The sequence below is a fragment of the Gekko japonicus genome, unplaced genomic scaffold (genome assembly GCF_001447785.1).
Source record: "Gekko japonicus isolate JY-2015 unplaced genomic scaffold, Gekko_japonicus_V1.1 scaffold1311, whole genome shotgun sequence".
Classification (NCBI taxonomy): domain Eukaryota; kingdom Metazoa; phylum Chordata; class Lepidosauria; order Squamata; family Gekkonidae; genus Gekko; species Gekko japonicus.
In genome coordinates this window covers 509,190-528,789 of record NW_015168086.1, presented here as the reverse complement: position 1 = coordinate 528,789, position 19,600 = coordinate 509,190, and the positions used below count along the sequence as shown (strand labels likewise).

Genomic DNA, 19,600 nt, shown 5'->3' with positions numbered 1-19,600 from the left:
CCCCGTGTTGCCAAAAGTGTGGTCATCCAGCCACACCCACCTTTTGCTTCTTATTCTGTTTACCTTGTTTGTTGTCAAAACCCAGGGCCTTTTTTGTAGCAGGAACTCCTTTGCATGTTAGGCCACACACCCCGAATGTAGCCAATCCTATTGCGTTTCTGCTGTTGGGTGTGGCCTATTATGCTAATGAGTTCCTGCTTGGCGTGGCCAACTCGGGAGCCAGCCGGAACTCCGTTCCTGTGCGTTCCTGCCCAAAAATAGCCCTGAGAATAGCACTGATAACGGTGCTCTTCTGAGTGTTGATAGTGTTTCACAAACATTACTCTGGTGATTCCTACAAAGGGTCTATAACAGGGGGGCCCTTTTTGAGCCTGTGGGCACCTTTGGAACTAGGGTTGCCAGGTCTGGGTTGGAAAATACCTGGAGACTTGGGTGGATCCAGGAGAAGGCGGGGTTTGGGGAGGGGAAGGGCCTCAGCATGGTACAATGCCATACAGTCCACTGTTCAAAGCAGCCATTTTCTCCAGGGGAGCTGATCTCTGTCAGCTGGAGAGCGGTTGTGAAAGCGGAAGATTTCCAGGCCCCACCTGGAGGCTGGCAACCCTATTTGGAGCTCTGACACAGGGTGGTAAACACAACCACAAAATGACCACCGCAGAAGGCTGAGGAAGAAAGAACAGATTGGCTTTATACCCCACCCTTCACTTGGAGTCTCAGAGCGGCTTACAATCTCCTTCCCCTTCCACACAACAGAGACCCTGTGAGGTAGGCGAGGCTGAGAGCTCTGAGAGAACAGCTCTGAGAGAACTTGTGACTGACCCAAGGTCACACCAGCAGCTGCAAGTGGAGGAGTGGGGAATCAAACCTGGTTCTCCCAGATTAGAGTCCACGCTCCTAACTACTACACCAAACTGACTTTCCATATGTGGGAAACAAGAGGCCTAATTTTTTAAAATAAATACACTAGAAGAAAGGAACGCAGGAGCAGAAAAATGGAAATTAAGAAAAAATGGGCAGGGGGAAAGCGTGAAATAGTCTCCCTTTTATAATGATATAAGTGGAATACTTTTTTCAGGAAAGTTTTAAAATATTACGCTAGCTGTCCTTTACGCCCTGAGGCATGTTTCCTACGTAATAACTCAGGAGTTTTATTTTATTTAAAATATCCCTTTTGAAAAAAGAAGAGGAGGAGGAGGAGGAGATTGGATTTATACCCTGCCCTTCACTACCCAAAGGAGTCTCAGAGCAGCTTGCAATCTCCTTTCCCTCCCCCTCCCCACAACAGACACCCTGTGAGGCAGGTGGGGCTGAGAGAGCGCTGACAGAAACTGCTCTTTTTCAAGAACACCTCTGAGAGAACTATGGCTTGCCCAAGGTCATCCAGCAGCTGCAAGTGGAGGAGTGGGGTTCTCCCAGATTAGAGTCCTCACACTTAGCCACTACACTAAACTGGCTCTCTGAGGTATCCTTGCCTCTTGTTATGTGTACATTAACACCACAGTCAACCTCTGCACTGCACAGCCACTGACAATGTTTGCGTTGTTGATGGATAACCCTGGATGCGGAGAGCAGATTGCTTTTAAGGCCAGACCAATATAAAACTTCCTTTCTCTGTTTCAGTGTTGGGAGTTGCTACTTTTAATTCTCTTTCTCTCTCTCCCTTTCTTCCAATTGCAACAAACATGCTTAGACATCTTAAGAAGCAATTTGACCCTCCGTTCCTAAGACTGGCACCATTTGTAACTTATTGGACTTGAATAAAGATTATCATTTTTTAAAAAATCATAAATATAGCAAATGGGGCAATTTTGAGAGCAGGTCTACTCAGAATCTGACTCAGGTGTATTCAATGGGGCTTAGGATTGTACAGTAAGCCTCTCATGTATGTAACGGATTTCATGATCTTGGAGAAAAGGTAAAAGGTAAAGGTTTCCCTTGCTCGAAAGCCAGTCAAATCCGACTCTAGGTGGCGGTGCTCATCTCCATTTCCAAGCTGAAGAGCTAGCGCTGTCCGAAGGCTTCTCTGTGGTCATGTGGCCGGCATGACTAGACGCCGAGGTGCACGGAACGCTGTTACCCTCCCACCAAAGCAGTACCTATTTATCTACTTGCAGTTTCTTGCTTTTGAAGTGCTAGGTTGGCAGGAGCTGGGATCAGAGACGGGAGCTCACTCCGTCATGCAGCGCTCGGGTCTCGAACTACCGAGCGACCAACCTTCCAGTCTGCAGCTCAGCGTCTTAAGCTCTGAGCCACCGCGGCCCTTGATCTTGGCGAAGGATAGGATAAAAACACTCTAGACAAATACACAGAGAAGCCGATTCTTGCAGGGCGGGATGGCGCTTTGATTTTCAGATTCACAAAGCCAGCCCCAAATATCCTTAAGTTTTGACTAGGGATTGAATTACACCTGCTGAAGGCTTATGCTTACATGACTACAGACAGCCTTGAATCTTAGGCACATCACAAGCGCAGCTGCAAAGGAGGGGATAAGGCTAGACTCCCCAAGAAGTGTGACACGGTAGTTCTTAAGAGTGTCACCTTAGGAGTTCAGAGACCTGAGTTCTAATCACACGAACAAGTGTAGCTGTCCACTCCGGAGCCATACCTCTTGGTCCCTCTTGGCTCTCTGACTGGCAGCAGCTCTCCAAAAGTTTTTTGTATCACCTACTGCCTGATTCCCTCCCCCCTGCAAGATTGGGTAGTGTTGGCAGCTCCAGGTTGGGAAATACCTAGAGATTTTAGGGGTGGAGCCTGAGGAAGGTGGGGTTTGGGGAAGGAGGGGCTTCCATAGGGTATAATGCCATAGAGTCCCCCTTCCAGAGCAGCCATTTTCTCTGAGTGAACTGATTTCTGTCACCTGGAGAGCAGTTTGTAAAAGCGGGAGATCTCCAGCCATCACCTGGATGTTGAAGCCAAAAATGAGAGATCATGGGAGGAAGTGGAAATCCCAAAACAACATCCGTGACAAAAATAACAAGAGTCAATAGAGATATGTTACAAAATCATTTACTGTAGTAATTCCATAGAAAAATTCTGTTGACTCTTCGTTATTTTTGTCAGGGATGTTGTTTTTGGCTTTCCACCACCTGGAGGTGAGCAAACAGGAGAGAAACTTGCAAGAAGTTATACAGTCCAAGAAAAACAATTGCAGCCAGATTACTCATGCAATCCTTATTTCTGTTAAATAGACAGTTACAATCAATCAATACAATGTAGTCAAAGGTGTAGTCATCGACACAAAGTAAAGTCCTTGGACGAGCCCCCCAGGGACTTTACTTTGTGTCAATGACTACACCTTTAACTGTATTGTGTTTGTTTGTTCTATTAGATCTGTATCCTGCACTCCCCGCATAGCGAGCTGGAGGCATGTTCCATCAAATATAATATACAATAATTAAGAACAGTTTTAGGCCCCGTTCACACGGAGAAGTTGCCACGCTGAAGACACGGATTATAGGTCGATTTTCCGGGCGCGATCACACCGCAACATCTGGGAAGCGTAGTGCACCCGTGGCTAACCCGTAGCTTGTTGCCGAAGATACAGAGTAAAAAACCACCACATAAGATGTACTAGTTCCCGGAAAACGCGGGGCACGGACGGGCGTCTGATGGTGTTCCCCCTGGAAACCCCAGGGCATCCGGGCCCGCCCATGTCCCCTTGCAAACCGGATTTTTTTAAAGTCCCCACAGGATGCGCACAAACGATCATGCGCAAACGGTGAGACAAACAAAAAAATCGCATTTGCCACAGAAGCGGCGGGCGCGATTGCCAGTGTGAAAGCGCCGTGCTGCGCTGCAGACTAGCCGGCTGATCGGCACCTAATGCCTAACCACGGGACCTCGACAGGACGCTGCCGGGAGTTTCTTTTTTCCGGGGCAAACAGCCACGTTTCTCTCCCCCCCCCCCCATTTTCCGGCCCATGTGACCCGGGCCAAAATACACCAGCTAAAAGACAGTGCAATTTCTATGTATCCAGTCAAAGCCTCAAACAGATGAAACCTGTCACAACTGGGTTCCAGATGTTGCTCAGATCTGATCCACAGAAGGATCAGATTGATTGATTATGACTGTCTATTTAATAGAAATAAGGATCGCATGAGTCATTTGGTTTGCGATTGTTTTTCTCGGGTTGTAACCCTAGACGCTGGGAGCTCTCGGGCTCGCTTCTGCCTCTCTCCGCCTAGCCTACTCCACGGAGTCGTTGTGAAGACGTAGAGCAGGGGAAGAACTCCACCCTGAGCTCCTTGCAGGACGGGCGTTTTCCTCTGCAAGCCACCCCGGGGTAAAAGGCGCGCTCTACCTGCCATGGTTCGCTCTTTCTTTCCCGATCTCGCAGCCACAACCTACGGGAGCATCCTCCGCGGACGTGCCGCTCCGCTCTGCGCACGCGCTACGGCAACTCCAGCGCCGTCCATCGTCTGGCGGTGAAGGGGGTGACGTAGAGGTAAGGAGACCAGAGCGCTGCACACGCACCTTATTTTTCCGGGTAAATGTCGATCTCCAGTGCGTGTTGTTAAACTGAGTGGTGGCAGAGCGCGGCGTCCGTGCGTGGACGTGGCTCCGGTTCGGATCTGTCTTCGGGAAAGGGGCCGCATTTTTGCAGTCGTTCTGTGCTGGATGCCTCGATGAGCGATCATTGCAGAGGGAGGAGCCGCTGGAGTCTGCAGGGGCGCCTGGGCGACTCCCAGATTAGAATAAATGGATCTAAGGAGTTCTCGCTTGTGTACTCAGTGTATGTGTGAGTACCTTTGTTCGTCTAAAAGGCGCCGCTGGATTCAGGCATCATTAGCACATCTACATGTCAGCGTTTGTGTCCGTAATGCTGATCTTGCATATCAGCTATAATCACCCAGCAGTTCTCTTGCAGCTTGACTCTGACTGGGTCAGTTGAGACGCCAGAGCTGCACGCCTGATAGGAAAAGTAGTGAGTACACTAGCCAGCTAGGGTTTTGTGTGTGTTTTTATACAAATCGGAGTGGGTTTACTGGCCGAACCCAGATGAGTATTTCCAGTGCCATGCCTACCATCTACCAGAAAATTTATCCCCTCCCTCACTTGCTGTTGTCACACTCTGGGGCAAAGATTTGCAGAAACCTCTATGCTCTGGTTTTAAAAGGCTTGATTCCATACCAGCTGAGTCACAATCCTCAGAATCCTGGCTTTTCTTTCTGCACTGAGAACCTTAGCCCGACCGGGGGTGGGGGTGGGATTACCACTCGGAAAGCAGACGGCACAGCCTTCAACCTGAAGCAGGAAATGTAGCGCGCACTCAAAAGAGCCGAGCCCCTATAGGCTTCTTTATGGCAAAGCGGGAGGCTACCTTCTTGTTGGCGTAAGGGCGGCTCAGCCAATGAGGGCTCCCTTCGCCGCAGCCGTTCCGAGCGGAAGGGGCGGAGCAGGAAGCTTCCTTCCGGAGAGGCGTCATAGGCTTAAAAAGCGCCGACGCTGTCATGGTCTGGTGATGGGACTTCCTCGTTGTCTGTGACGTCGGGTTGCGGCTCTCAGCGTTGCGGGGCAAAAAATTGACAGCGGCTGCCTAGAAGGACGTCTGGGCTGGAACGCGACTGTGTGCGGTTTTTTTTTTCGGTTCAGCTACGGCTTGTGTCGTCACTTCCGTCTTCCAAGACAGCAGTCGAGGATGGTGTCTGGGCTGTAACCGTAGGTCTTGCGGCGTGTGCAAAGTGTCCATTGACGGGAGGGCACCACTAAATGTCGTCCAAAAGTGACATTTTTGGTGATAGTCCGAAGTGACATTTTCTTGCCATCTTCTGGGCCTGGAGCAGGGGTCGCTGCGTGGGTGTGGAGGGGGAGGTAGTTGTGAATTTCAGACATGGTGCAGGGGGTTGGACTAGATGACCCTGGAGGTACCTTCCAGCTCTGTGATTCTGTGGCACACACTACCCCCACGTTGCAGGGCGGTGGCTGCTTACAACAGCCCTGCAGTGCAGTCTACTCGTATTTACTTTGCATTATTTATTTGCAGTGGCTGCCGTCTAGTCCCAGCTCCTGCCAACCTGGCCGTTCGAAAGCAAGAAATTGCAAGTAGATAAATAGGTACCACTTTGGTGGGAAGGTAACAGCGTTCCGTGCGCCTCGGTGTTTAGTCATGCCGGCCACATGACCACGGAAACGTCTTCGGACAGCGCTGGCTCTTCGGCTTTGAAACGGAGATGAGCACTGCAACCCTAGAGTCGGACTCGACTGGCTTTCGAGCAAGGGAACCTTTACCTTTACAGGGCTGCCTAGGGGGTTGGTGCAGGAGGCACAGCCGAGGGAGACTGGAAGAAGACATTCCTCTAGTATTGTCAGCCTGCAGTTGGGGCCTGGAGATCTGGAATTACGGCTGATCTCCAAACTGCAGAGATCAGTTCCCCTGGAGCAAGTGGCTGTGTTGAGGGATAAACTATGGGGCATTGTGCCCTGCAGCCGGTCCCTTTCCCAGGCTCTGCCACTCCAAAAATCTCCAGGAGTTTCTCAACCTGGGGCTGGCAGCATGATACTTCTCTGAGGTTGTCTTCTCTTCAGGTGTTGAAGGCTGTAACTGGTGCTGAGCCTGACTTAGGGCAACCTGTATTGTAATTTGGAGAGTTGCTTTGTTTTGTGGCTGCGGTGGCTTAGAGGTTAAGATGCTGAGCTGCAGACCGGAAGGTCTGTAGTTCGGCAGTTCAAGACCCTAGTGCTGCGTGACGGAGTGAGCTCCTATCTCTGGCCCCAGCTCCTGCCAACCTAGCAGTTCGAAAGCAAGAAATTGCAAGTAGATAAATAGATACTACTTCAGTGGGAAAGAAACAGCATTCCGTGCGCCTCGGTGTTTAGTCATGCCGGCCACACGGCCATGGAAATGTCTTTGGACAGCGCTGGCTCTTCAGCTTGGAAACGGAGATGAGCACTGCTCCCTAGAGTCACATTCGACTAGTTTTCGAGCAAGGGAAACCTTTGTTTTGTGGGCTATGTGGGGGGTAGCTCTGAGCCCACTTTTAGGGGTGGGTGGGATAGAAATCCCATTAAATCAATAAAAGTGTGTTTATTTAGTACATTTTTTCTTACTTTTCCTCCGAGGAGCTCACAGTGGTGTACATTGTTCTCAGAGAGGTGTAGTGGTTAAGTGCGCAGACTGTAATGTGGGAGAACCAGGTTTGTTTCCCCACTCCTCCACTTGCACCTGGATGTCCTTGGGCAAGCCGTAGTTCTGATAAGAGCTGTTCTTGAAAAAGAGCAGTTTCTGTCAAGAGCTTTCTCAGCCCCACCTACCTCACAGGGTGTCTGTTGTGGGGAGGGGAAGGGAAAGGAGTTTGTAAGCCACTCTGAGACACCTTTGGGTCGTGAAGGGCGGGGTATAAATCCAATCTCTTCTCTTCTTTTTTCCCCTCATTTGTGTGACATAAAATGTTAATCCAGTGTGTGTTGGGGGGCGGGGGGGGGTTGCTTATGTCCCTTTTTGGGAAGCTAGTCAGGCCAGGATCTAGGAAACCATCAAACTATCCAGTTTCCTCAGTTGCCAGCCTTTAATTCAGCCTTTAGGTCAGGGAATGCAGTTTTGGATAGTCTCAATTTACAGTTCAGTAATGTGTGCTGTCTTGAGAGGTAGCTGCATTACTGTGTTGTGGCTAATATAAACCGAGGCCTAGAGCAGCTGAAAAACTAACGCTTGATCCCAGCACTAACTTTTGTGAAATAGAGCCAGGTTTTTTTCAGAGGCTGACAGATGGACTGTAGTCCATGAATGCTTATGCTGGGATAAAATCTTATTAGTCTTTCATGTGCCAGTACACTCTAGTTTATTAAGGAATATTGATGCAGCGTAGCCACCCTTTGGACAACAAGCAGGCTTGTGAAACAGTGCATAAATTTCTGCAGTGCAAGCTATTCTGCCTTTCCGGCCACACACACAGAGTTTTGTTGCTGTAAATGTGTGATGGGAAATGGAAGTATAATACAAATCCAAAATATAATTGTGTTTTGGAGAGGAAAGGAGTTCCTCTGCTGTACTGTGATACCCAAGGATTATTCTATGCCCTGTTGTTGGACCTCCAAAGCTACTAGTTGGCCACTGTGTGAGACAGGATGCTGGAGTAGATGGACCACAGGTCCAATCCATTGGGGCTGTATTCTGCTCACTGTGGTGGTAGCCATGGTGGGATGCCACCGCTGTCTGTAGAGAGGACAGAATGAACGTGTGCATATTCCTAATGAATACTACAAAGACACCTTGGCTTGAACAAGAGACGTGATTTCCATGTATGGTACCAGTTTAGTGTAGTGGTTAGGTGTGCGGACTCAAATCTGGGAGAACCGGGTTTGATTCCCCACTCCTCCACTTGTACCTGCTGATGTGACCTTGGGTCAGTTGCGAGCTCTGGCACAGCTGTTCTAGAGCAGTTTGTGTCAGAGTTCTCTCAGCCCCACCCACCTCACAGGGTGTCTGTTGTGGGCAGGGGAAGGGAGAGTGTAAGCCGCTCTGAGACTCCAAGTGAAGGGCAGGGTATAAGTCCAATCCCTCCACTTCTTCTCTTCTTCTTTATATAACATGGAGCAGGAAGAAATTTTTATTCTGAGCAGATGCTCGTCCATTGGTTTTCACTTGTCTTGCAAGCAATGCATGGGCCTTAGGGGGAAGTTGGGGGAACTTTTTCAGGCATTGCTCCTAATGCTCTGGAATGGATTATCGAAGGAAGTTGGGAGACCTCCCTCTGCATTTATTTTTAGAAGACATTGCAAGGGAGCTTTGTGTGAGAGGCCTTTTTGTTACTGACATTACATCCATAAGCTGATAGAAGATTGGGGGGCAAAGCAACTTCAATGCTTTATGATTATTTTGCTGCCTGTTCAGCAGATGTTGCTTTGAAATGTTCGGAGACCATACATGTGTCTTTATGTTCTTCAGTAAATGTATATGAAAGACACTTCAGACTCCTTTTTAGAGGTAAAGATGCGGTGTGTGTTAAAATTGGCCTCCAGAACAACCAGATTCCTTGTTTGCACTCCAAACCCCCCTATCCTGGCACCTGAATATGTTGAGTCGGTGTATATTGGGCAGACCTACATAAATCTCCGTATTCATTCTTTTTTTCCCCCAAGGCTTATTTTTACCCCAAGGATTTTTATGAAATATGGGAAGAGACTAAAATGTATGACCTAATAATATTATTGACATATATTATTCTTGAACTGTATTCTGTGATTTAGACTTATTCTCACTATCCCATTCTGAGAGTCTTAATAGCTTAAAACATTTATGGCCCCACCTTTCTGTTAAAATATCCAAGGTGGTTTTAAGATCATAGAAACAGAAAAGTTTCCAGAAATAAAATAACAAGTGAAATTGAAACTTCAAAAAAAACACCCAAATTTTTAGATCGACAGTCATATCAATGCATTTTAATGGCATTATGTCAACATATAGCAGGTTATAACAGCTTTACTTAAACTTTCTCCAACACGAAGGATGACATATATTTATTTATGTAGATTTATATTCCGCCCTCCTCGCAAGCGGGCTCATCAGGGTGGATCACAAACACAATATCTGGAACATATCAAAAACTTCAATACATATTAAATACAAATATAAGCCAATTAAGGCCCCTGCCACACGGCAGGGAAGACACCCGGCAAAGCGCAGCTAAAGAGAGCCGCATCAAAAAAGATACGCGCGGGGAACTTCCACTAATGTTTGCAAGCAGACTAATAGTGCCCTACTAATCAGTAATACTAATCAGCAGTGTTCCCTCTAAGCCGAGTTAGTGTGAGCTGGCTCCCAGTTTTGTAGCCTCCGGCTCACACGTTTTTGTCTCCGCTCAGGAAGGAGGGCTCCAGAGCAAACCAATGTATGCGGCAGCCCAAACGTCTGCTCACAGCTTTAGCACCAGTAGCTCACAAAGTAGGATTTCTGCTCACAAGACTCCACAGCTTTTTAATTTATTTATGTAAATTTATATTCCGCCCTCCCCGCAAGCGGGCTCAGGGTGGATCACAAACACAATATCTGGAACATATCAAAAATTTCAATACATATTTAATATAAACATAAACCAACTAAGACAGTTTAAGAAGAGCACAGATTAAAGCAGAATGCACTATTTATCCTTGTGCAGAGATTTCCACCTTGGCGCCAGGGGTCTCTAGATCTTCTTAGTCTGGGGCCATGTGGAGATGGTTGCTTCATCATATGTTCCTAGAAGCTGCTGCAGTCAAATTTTAAAACCCTCCCTTGACTTTTTTGGCCATTGATATTACAAGCACAGAGGGCAGGCTGGTGATCCCCCGGCCCTAGGGAGGTCCAGCTGTCCTCGACTAGGGCCAGGGCCTTTTCCGTCCTGGCCCCAGCCTGGTGGAGAAATGGAGGTAAATCAACATATCAATTCCATCTTTTTGTCCCTGCTTGAGATCTATTCCGTGGTGTTTGGTGTGTGTGTGTGTGTGCTCAAATGGATTTCCAGACCGGCATCTTTCATCCCAGCATGGTGCACGCAGCGTGGTCGTTTACATGGCTGCCTGCTCTCGGTGTGTGTGGGGGAGAAGAGCAAGCTTTTTGCCCCGGCCTGGATGTCCCTGGCTAGCTCAATTTCGGGAGCTTAGCAATGGTCAGCCCTAGTTAGCATTTGGGTGGGAGGCTATCAGAGGGTAGCAGGTTCGTGACACAGAGGCAGGCAATAGCAAACCACCTCTGAATGCGTCTTGCCTTGAAAATGTTGAAGTGAGCGCCTCAGCATGCCTGGACACTGGAGGGCACTATACAGACATCAAAGTCTGTATAGATGTTACCTCCTTGAATGGGAAGCCTCTCTTTGTCTCAACCTGGGAGGTGCCCTCTGACCCCTCCTCCCTTTGTCCTCTCACTCACTCTGCATGGCCTTCCATGGAGATACCTCGTCTGCAGAAACAGTGCTGTAGACGTTTAAAGGAGACAGTGGTATGGACACTTTTAAAGAAAACATCTTCAGATCCTTCAGATCTGACCAACGCCCGCCCTGATCTGCACATCCCCCCCCCCAATAGCTAGCAATCCAAAACAGTCCAGTGGAGCCTGAGCGGTGGGTGTTGCCTTCTGTCACACCAAATGTCTGTCGCAGACTCTAATCTGGGAGAACCAGGTTCGATTCCCCACTCCTCCACTTGCACCTGGCTGGATAACCTTGGGCAAGCCGTAGTTCTGATAAGAGCTGTCCTTGAAAAAGAGCAGTTTCTGTCATAAGAACATAAGAGACGCCAATGTTGGATCAGGCCAAAGGCCCATCCAGTCCAACACTCTGTGTCACACAGTGGCCAGAAATACCAGTGCCATCAGGAGGTCCACCAGTGGGGCCAGGACATTTGAAGCCCTCCCACTGTTGACCCCCCCAAGCACCAAGAAGACAGAGCATCACTTGCCCCAGAGCCCCTATCTATACCTTGTGGCTAATATCCACTGATGGACCTCTGCTCCATATGCTTATCTAATTCCCTTTTGAAGCCGTCCATGCTTGTAGCCGCTGTCAAGAGCTCTCTCAGCCCCACCTACCTTACAGGGTGTCTCTTGTGGGGAGAGAAGGGAAAGGAGTTTGTAAGCCGCTCTGAGACATCTTTGGGTAGTGAAGGGCGGGGTATAAATCCAACCTCTTCTTCTTCTTCTTCTTTTGTCCGCGTTTGTTTTGACTGTAACAGACTAACATCATTAACCCTACTGGAATGTTTAACTTTTGAGACTTTGCTAAACAGAGCATACTTTTTACCATTTTTGTGGTCGTTTTGCAAAGAGGAAGGATTACCTGTGTGCTCAGGTGAGGCTGGCATAGTGAACAATGCTGGCATAGTGAACAATGCAAAGAGAATGCAAAGAGATTTGCTATGAATCTAGGTTGGAACTTAACAATATAGTAAAGCAATTTATCCCCCCCCGTTCGCTTTTCTGCACAGTAAAACAACTTATCCCCCCCTTGCCCTACAATGTATGTTAGACATTCCCGAGGAACGTAGAGAGACACCTTTCCATTACCATCAGATTGTTCATCGCATATTATTTCCTTGTGAAATATTTTAATTTCTCTTTTGTTTAATGAAGGCAATATACTATTCCTCCCTTCTTGTAATTTCTGTTAAAAAAAACACGTCAGTGAAGTATATTATGGGTGCTGTGTGCTTCTATTCATTACTAATTACAATAATGATGAGGAATGTATTAAAATGCAGCGTGTATCAAGCAGACAGTAAAAATCACTTGGATTTTAGTGCGAAAGATCCATTCCAGCCCAAGTTTTCATGTGCCTGTGAACAGCTTCTAGTATCGTTTTGCGAGGAATTGTGGTATCCTCTCAAAAGGAAGCTAGAGCTGAAAATAAGAGTGTAGGAAAGATCCGTGTAACAGACTGGGGTGTGAAGTGGGCAGCTACCCTTTAAAGCCAGTTTGCCAGTTTGGTGTAGTGGTTAAGTGTGCGGACTCTAATCTGGGAGACCCGGGTTTGATTCCCCCACTCCTCCACTTGCACCTGCTGATGTGACCTTGGGTCAGTCACAAGCTCTGGCACAGCTGTCCTTGAAAAAGAGCAGTTTGTGTCAGAGCTCTCTCAGCCCCACCCACCTCACAGGGTGCCTGTTGTGGGGAGGGGAAGGGAAAGGAGTTTGTAAGCCGCTCTGAGACTCCAAGTGAAGGGCGGGGTATAAATCCAAGCTCTTCTTCTTCTTCTTCTTAAAGCCAGCAAATATAAATGGGGAAAAAATCCCAGATAATATTTGGTTCATGCCTTTTATCTTCTGTCCTTGTGGATTCCGAGTCTGACTTTTATCTCTGATCAGAAATGGCTGATGAAGCACAATATTTACATAAAGAATGCCTTGTCTTCAGAGGTGCTCACCACCTGACAGAACTGAATCTTGAGAGCTGGGTGGTGTGCGGGTTGAAGGGGAGGGAGGGACTTGCGGGCCGCTCATTCGCAAAGCTGGTCAGACCAGAAAGGCAGCTGCCCCAGGCAGATTTGAGACAAACCAAGCTCGGGACCTGAGCACAGGGGAAGAGTGGAAATTTACCGAGGCTCTTCTTGCAGGCCCGCGCGCGAGGGGCTACTTTTTCTGACCATCGCAGTTGTAGTTCACCGAGTTCTCCAGTCTCGTTTCTTGGCCCTATGTCTTCACGAGGGGAAAAGTTAAATGAAAGGTAAATAAAGGGAGTCTTCCTTGGAACGGTTGCTAGTTTTTCTTTTTCTTCTTCTTTCTGCGAGCGCCTCACCAGGGAATTGGTCTCTCCTGCATCTCCGGGTGCAGTAAGTATGCTTCGGCTAGTTAGGAAAATAAGGGTAAGAAACAAGGAGGTTATCAGTGGTTTTCTGCAGGAAGCTGCTAAGTCGTGTGCCTCCAAGCATTTTGTGGTCAGTCAGGTCCCCCCCCCCCCTTTATGGTAGTTTATCTTTGAGCTATGCAAACTAATTTATTGCCAGGCGGATTTTAAAACAATAAAACCACGCACTAGCCAAAAAGAAACTCTGAACAACTCTGAGCCGGACTACCGGTATTACGTAATGCATTGGCTCTTTTGCCAAGCATTTAGTGTCCACGGCATATCTTTTTGAGATTATGGTTTAATAGGGACATTCCCAAGGGGAAAAAAATGTGCTTGCAATGTTTGCTTGCGTTCCAAAAGAAATCTATGAAAACAGGGACAAGCTAAACTGCTATGTGTGTTCTAATGTATGTTAGTCATAATACAGTTTCTTGCAGCTATAAATAAGGAGTCTGTATCGCCGGGAACTCTATAACAACTTATTTAAGGAGTCTGCAGTCAGCAAGCCGCTGGAATGGGCAAATACTTTCAGTTCCCAACCTGAAGGAAGTGGAATAGGCGCTCCCATATAATTTCCTTCAGGTTGTGAGCTTACAGGGAATGGAGAAGCTCCATCTGGACCTTAAAGAAGCCACCTGTCTTGCATTTCTCTGCAGTCGTGAGAAACCACATATCCAGTTCCATGTATATGCAGCCAAGCTCCAGATACATGCGCTACACTTAGTCCCCCCCCCATGATGATTTTGCCCTAGTTTGAAGCTGTTTCTTCACCCTCCTGATTTACTTTTTGAAAATCCCATGCAGAGATGTCATTGCCTGAACTTCTGTGAAATTCAGAGTAATTTGTTCGGTTGCCGAGGCAGACCTCTGGAAAACGTCGCCTTCATTGGTCGAATCTGCATTTGCATTTTTTAAGTCAGTTTTGTGCTGCGGTGACGCCGTTTTTCTCTATGCTTGTTTGAATGTTGTTTGGAGAAGATTCTTTTAAAGCTGGGCAGAGGTGCAGTGACAGTGGAGCCCCCCACGAAAGGGCAATAAACATGCTGACGTGCAAAAGTATGCCAGCACTGTTGAGGTGTGAAAACGACACCAAATGTAGACAGATTTTTTAAAGGTTTCAGAAGGCTGGGACACCGGTGGGAAAGACAAATGCAGATTCGACCATTGTCTCTGTAAAATTGGCCGTGGAAGTGCTGACGGGCCAGATCCTAGTGTTGTGACTTAGCTTTGCCGAAATAGCACTGCTACTGCCCCTCTAATGATCCCAAGCCTCGGCAGTTTAGATTTCAGCATCGGAGCAGGAAGGCAGCTGGGAAGTGTAGCTATCAAAATAAACCAGGCTGAGCTTGTGTTTGCATTCAAGTTCCTTGTCGCAAATTAAATATTCCATGCATCACCTTGGTGATGTATGTCGACAGGCTGAACAGGTTTCTGTCTCCCCTTTGGTAGTTTCTGAGGCCATTAGGCCCTGTCAGCCATCGATCAGAACACGCTGTTCTGCAGAATCTTGGAATGATCGAAACCGACTTTCCGGTTGTTTGCTAAATTCTTGCGTCAAGCAAGTGACTCCCCCCCCCTCACGGGTGACCCTGGGCTTCCTTGGTGGTTTCCCATCCAAGTACGAACCCTGCTGAGCTTCAGATGAGATCGGGATAGTCCGGGTCATTCAGGTCAGGCCTTCTAACCTGTAACGCCCAAAATAGTCTGCAGCCAGAGTAACTGAAGAACTGGCTGCTTCCTTCCGTATGAACCTGCCCAATGTAATTAAGGGCCACTTTTCTCTTCGGGTCCCCCCATCCTTGGAAGGTAACTTGGGTGTGAACCCCAGGGGGCAGGGCCTTCCAGGGCAAGTATTTTGTGGAATTCTCCTTCATGTCTGTTTGACCGGCAGCTCCTTTGATAACTTTCAGGCACCAAGCGAAGATGTTTCATTTCCATAGGGTTTTAATAGCCTCCAATGTACTAATGTTGCTATTGCATTTAGGGTTGCCAACTCCAGCTTGGGAAATTCCTGGAGATTTGGGGGTGGTCCCCGAGGGGGGCAGACGTCAGTGGGTTACAAGGCCATAGAGTCCACCCTCCACAGCATCCATTTCCTCCAGGGGAATCTGACCTCTGTAGACAGAAGATCAGTTGTAAGTGTGAGAGAACTCCAGGTCTTGCCTGGAAGTTGGTAACCCAGGTTGCATCTGTCAGTGGTTGTTTTTTTTAAAAAAAATCCTTACATTTTAAAGTGCATTGCTAAAAAAGCCGTAGCTGTAAGGCAAGATATAAATATTTGGAATTACTAAGGAATAATTTTGTCGTGGTCTGGAACACAGTTGCTCAGAAGTGAGTTCCACTAATGGTAATGCACTTCCATTCAAACGAAGCTTGCTTGCATGTTTATCCTAAGGCTACATTTATATTTGCATTTTCTCCCACCACTGAACTTCCTCTGAGCGACAAAGTTTGGAAAGACCTTCTATCTACACCTTTGAGGAAAGCCCTCCTGCGCCCCCTATGGGTTGGTGCCTGGGGAAGAAGACCTTTGCAGTGGCTGTAAAGGTAACAGATCACAAAGGTGACCTGTAACACAGGTGCCAGATCACGAGTGAATCCATGACTAATACCTTGCAGTTGGCCACTTTGCCTGTGTTGAAGGTTGCTTTTTTTAGAGCTCCAAGGACAGTGTTTAGGCTTGAAGTCCCGTATTGGAGCAGGTGTGGCATAATGGCTAAAAGGCTGATTGGGAAGGTCCCAGTCACAAATATCTCTCTTCCACCATGAATTCTTTAAATATATATACATTTTTTAAGGAGATACAGAAAGAAAAAAGGGAATAGGGAAAAACCACAGGAACTATAACCACCAAAAACATAACGTAAGGGCAATTTTACAGATGTTGAGGACATTCCTTGATCAGATTATATGTGTATATTAAAGAAGAAGAGAATGGATTTATACCCCAGCCTTCACTACCTAAAGGAGTCTCAGAGTGGCTTACAAACTCCTTCCCCTTCCCCTCCCCACAACAGACACCCTGTGAGGTAGAGGTGGGGCTCAGAGAGCACTGACAGAAACTGCTCTTTTTCAAGAACAGCTCTTATCAGAACTACGGCTTGCTCAAGGTCATCCAGCAGCTGCAAGTGGAAGAGTGGGGAATCAAACCTGGTTCTCCCAGATTAGAGTCTGCACACTTAACCACTACACCAAACTGGCTCTCTATAGTATATAGAGTATATAGCATAATAGCTTAACAAATATATAACATGATATATATAGCGTAACGGCATAAGAATATAGTTTTAAAATATATATGACATAATAACTTAAAAGATCAGCATAATGACCAACTCGATATATTCTACCGTTTTCTCGTACTGTATTATCGTTTTTATCTTCTCGATCTTATCTGTTATATGGTATAACATAAATAAGCACATAGGGATTTTTATAAAATTTTCACACAACAGTTTTTTGTAGTAAACAGCAATTAATATGATATTTCATATTAAAACTGTCATATAGAATTGTCGTATAATATTAGACCATTCAGATGTATAACTGGAGAGACTGGTTATAATAATCATAATAATAATTATAATAATCATAAAAAACATGCCATGAATTCATTAGGTGGCCATAAACAAGGCAAGTCCTCTCAAAGTCTTCTGTCTTATTAGCGTTATGGTGATAGATCATGATCGCTGGGGTGGATCCCACCCCATCCTACCACCCCACAGACCAAAGTTAGTATATTTATTAAAATATTTAAATTACACCCTCCATTCTGGCCCAGTTTCGAAGCCTTCCTCCAACAAGTCGTTCTTTTGTTGGAGGAAGAGCTGTTTAAGTTGGAAGAAGGCCCCAACCTCCAAGTGGTACCTGGAATTCTCCTGCTAGTTTGTAGAGGTTAGGAGCACAGACTCTAACCTAGGAGAACCGGGTTTGATAACCCACTCCTCCGCATGCAGCTGCTGGGTGACCTTGGGCAAGCCACAGTTCTCTCTGAGCTGTTCTCTCAAGAGCAGGTCTCTCAGAGCTCTCTCAGCCCCACCTACCTCACAGGGTGTCTGTTATGGGGAGGGGAAAGGAAGGAGATTGTAAGCCGCTCTAAGACTCCGAGTGAAGGGTGGGGTATAAATCCAACCTCCTTCTCCTCCTCCTCTGCCTCCTCCTCAACAAGATCAGTTCCCCTGGAGAAAATGGTGGCTTGAAGGGTAGGCTCTATGGCAGTTTATCCTCCTCAAACCCTTCCCTCCCCAGACCACAACCCAAAAATGTCCTGGTATTTCCCCAACCATTAGCCGGCAACCCTACCCATTAGGCCGTGGAGACAGATGGATTCACCCAACTGTCTTCCAGGGGTGTAGTAAGGATTGAAAACACAAAGTATTCCTTTGATTCCTAAGGCAGTCAAATGCATTCAGAACACCTGGAATCTTGGGAGCAGGGCTATTTTTGGGCAGGAACGCACAGGAACGGAGTTCCGGCTGGCTCCCGAGTTGGCCACGCCCAGCAGGAACTCATTAGCATAATAGGCCACGCCCAACAGCAGAAACTCATTAGGATTGGCTACTTTAGGGGTGTGTGGCCTAACATGCAAAGGAGTTCCTGCTACAAAAAAAGCCCTGGGTTTTGACAACAAGGTAAACAGAATAAGAAGCAAAAGGTGGGTGTGGCTGGATGACCACACTTCTGGTAACATGGGGGTACGGCCTAGTATGCTAATGAGCTGTGTTGTCAGGGGTGTGGCCTAATGTGCTAATGAGTTTCTGCTGTTGGGTGTGGTCTGTTATGCTAATGAGTTCCTGCTGGGACGACAGAGAACTGAGTTTTTAAGCGTCTGCTGGGAGTGCCAAGCATAGAACTCACAGGGCGTGTCTAGTTTGCATGGATAATAAATGCAGATCCCTTCTTTGAGTTTTGAACGCTTCAAAATGAACACTTTGGTATCTTTGTGTAACTTTATATCACTTCAAAATGAACACCGGGTCTCTTTCTCGTACAGTTGGCTGTATTGGTCCTTAGCCCGACCAAGCTGCAAGTGGAATCATGGATAATAAATGCAGATCCCTTTGCGTTCTTTGAGTTTTGAACTCTTCAAAATGAACACTTTGGTATCTTTGTGTAACTTTACATCCCTTCAAAATGAACACCGCGTCTCTTTCTCGTACAGTTGGCCGTATCGATCCTTAGACCGACCAAGCTGCAAGTGGGAATACAGGCTGCTAATGAATATTTGTCTCTGTTTTGTTTAGAGCAAACTTCAGATCTTAGAAGAAACAAAGAACAAAAATGCCTTTGTTTAGCAAATCATACAAAAACCCTGCTGAGATTGTGAAATCTCTGAAAGAAAACATGGCCATATTGGAGAAGCAGGATAAAAAAACAGACAAGGTATGACGTAATGTGTCAAACGGCAATGTTGATAATCTATTTGTTTCATAGTTGGGGAGGGGGGTCATTTAAAGGGGTGGAAATTGCTGTGAAACAATTATTTGTGATGGTTCTTACATGCATGTATAACATTATGGCAGAGCATGATAAATTTTCTTTGCCTTTACGAGCCACCCCAAAAATCTAGAAGCCAGAGTTAACCAGACTTTCTAGTTACTGCTGGCATTAAGCCTAACCCTAAACTCTTCACGCTCCTTGTCATTTTTTTTAAAGCTATAACAAGTGTTGTAGCATGTAAATAAAAATGGGGTAATGCTGGTTTTCATCACGATGAAAAGCTAACCTCTGTACCTCACCTAGATAAGCTTTGTACTCCTACTGAGAATCACAGAGAGGCGCTTACAATACATTATTATCAATTGGACTTATTGATCGCCCTATCCCAACAAAAGCTTGACTGCCACAAGGTCTAGGGAGCTTTTCTTGGTCATTACTGATCAAGGGATGATGCCCGGTGCGATGTGTCAAGAATTAGCAAAACAAAAAATCCATGCCCTGACCTGGATAGCCCAGGCAAGCCTGATCTCGTCAGATCTCAGAAGCTAAGCAGAGCCGACCCTGGCAGGTACTTGGAAGGGAGACCTCCAAGGAATACCAGGGCTGAGATGCAGAGGCAGATGATCGAGCCACCTCTATGAAATGTCCTAGCCACAGTAGGGGGTCACCAGAAGTCACTATGACTTCCAGGCACACAAGCATGTACACAGACACGCACAGACACATAGACACAAAGAATTAGTGAAAAACCAAGTCTTCGCCGGTTCCTATATGTGGCAATCAGTCACCGTCCCTGATTCCTATTCAGGCGGGGTTCATTCATCCTTGGACTGCTGTGCTAGAAGCCAAAGTGATAGAACAGCGGCTAGAAATCTGCGTGCCCATTGACAGTTCACAGGATTACAGTC

At 46.9% G+C, this 19,600-nt stretch overlaps 1 protein-coding gene across 4 annotated transcripts in view; it reads left to right on the top strand.

The window, feature by feature from the left end:
- The first annotated feature begins 5,585 nt into the window (after window positions 1-5,585).
- CAB39L (calcium binding protein 39 like) overlaps window positions 5,586-19,600 on the top strand; it is a 43,614-nt gene continuing 29,599 nt past the window's right edge. Inside the window, exons 1-2 of one of the 4 annotated variants that reach the window (XM_015414710.1) lie at window positions 5,586-5,659; window positions 18,497-18,635. In XM_015414710.1, coding sequence (XP_015270196.1) covers window positions 18,534-18,635 — 102 coding nt within the window. In that variant the 5' untranslated portion in view covers window positions 5,586-5,659; window positions 18,497-18,533. Of the gene's footprint in view, window positions 5,660-5,685; window positions 5,736-12,998; window positions 13,131-18,496; window positions 18,636-19,600 lie in introns of those variants that run through there. The other 3 variants (XM_015414712.1, XM_015414711.1, XM_015414713.1) reach the window with 3 other exon arrangements.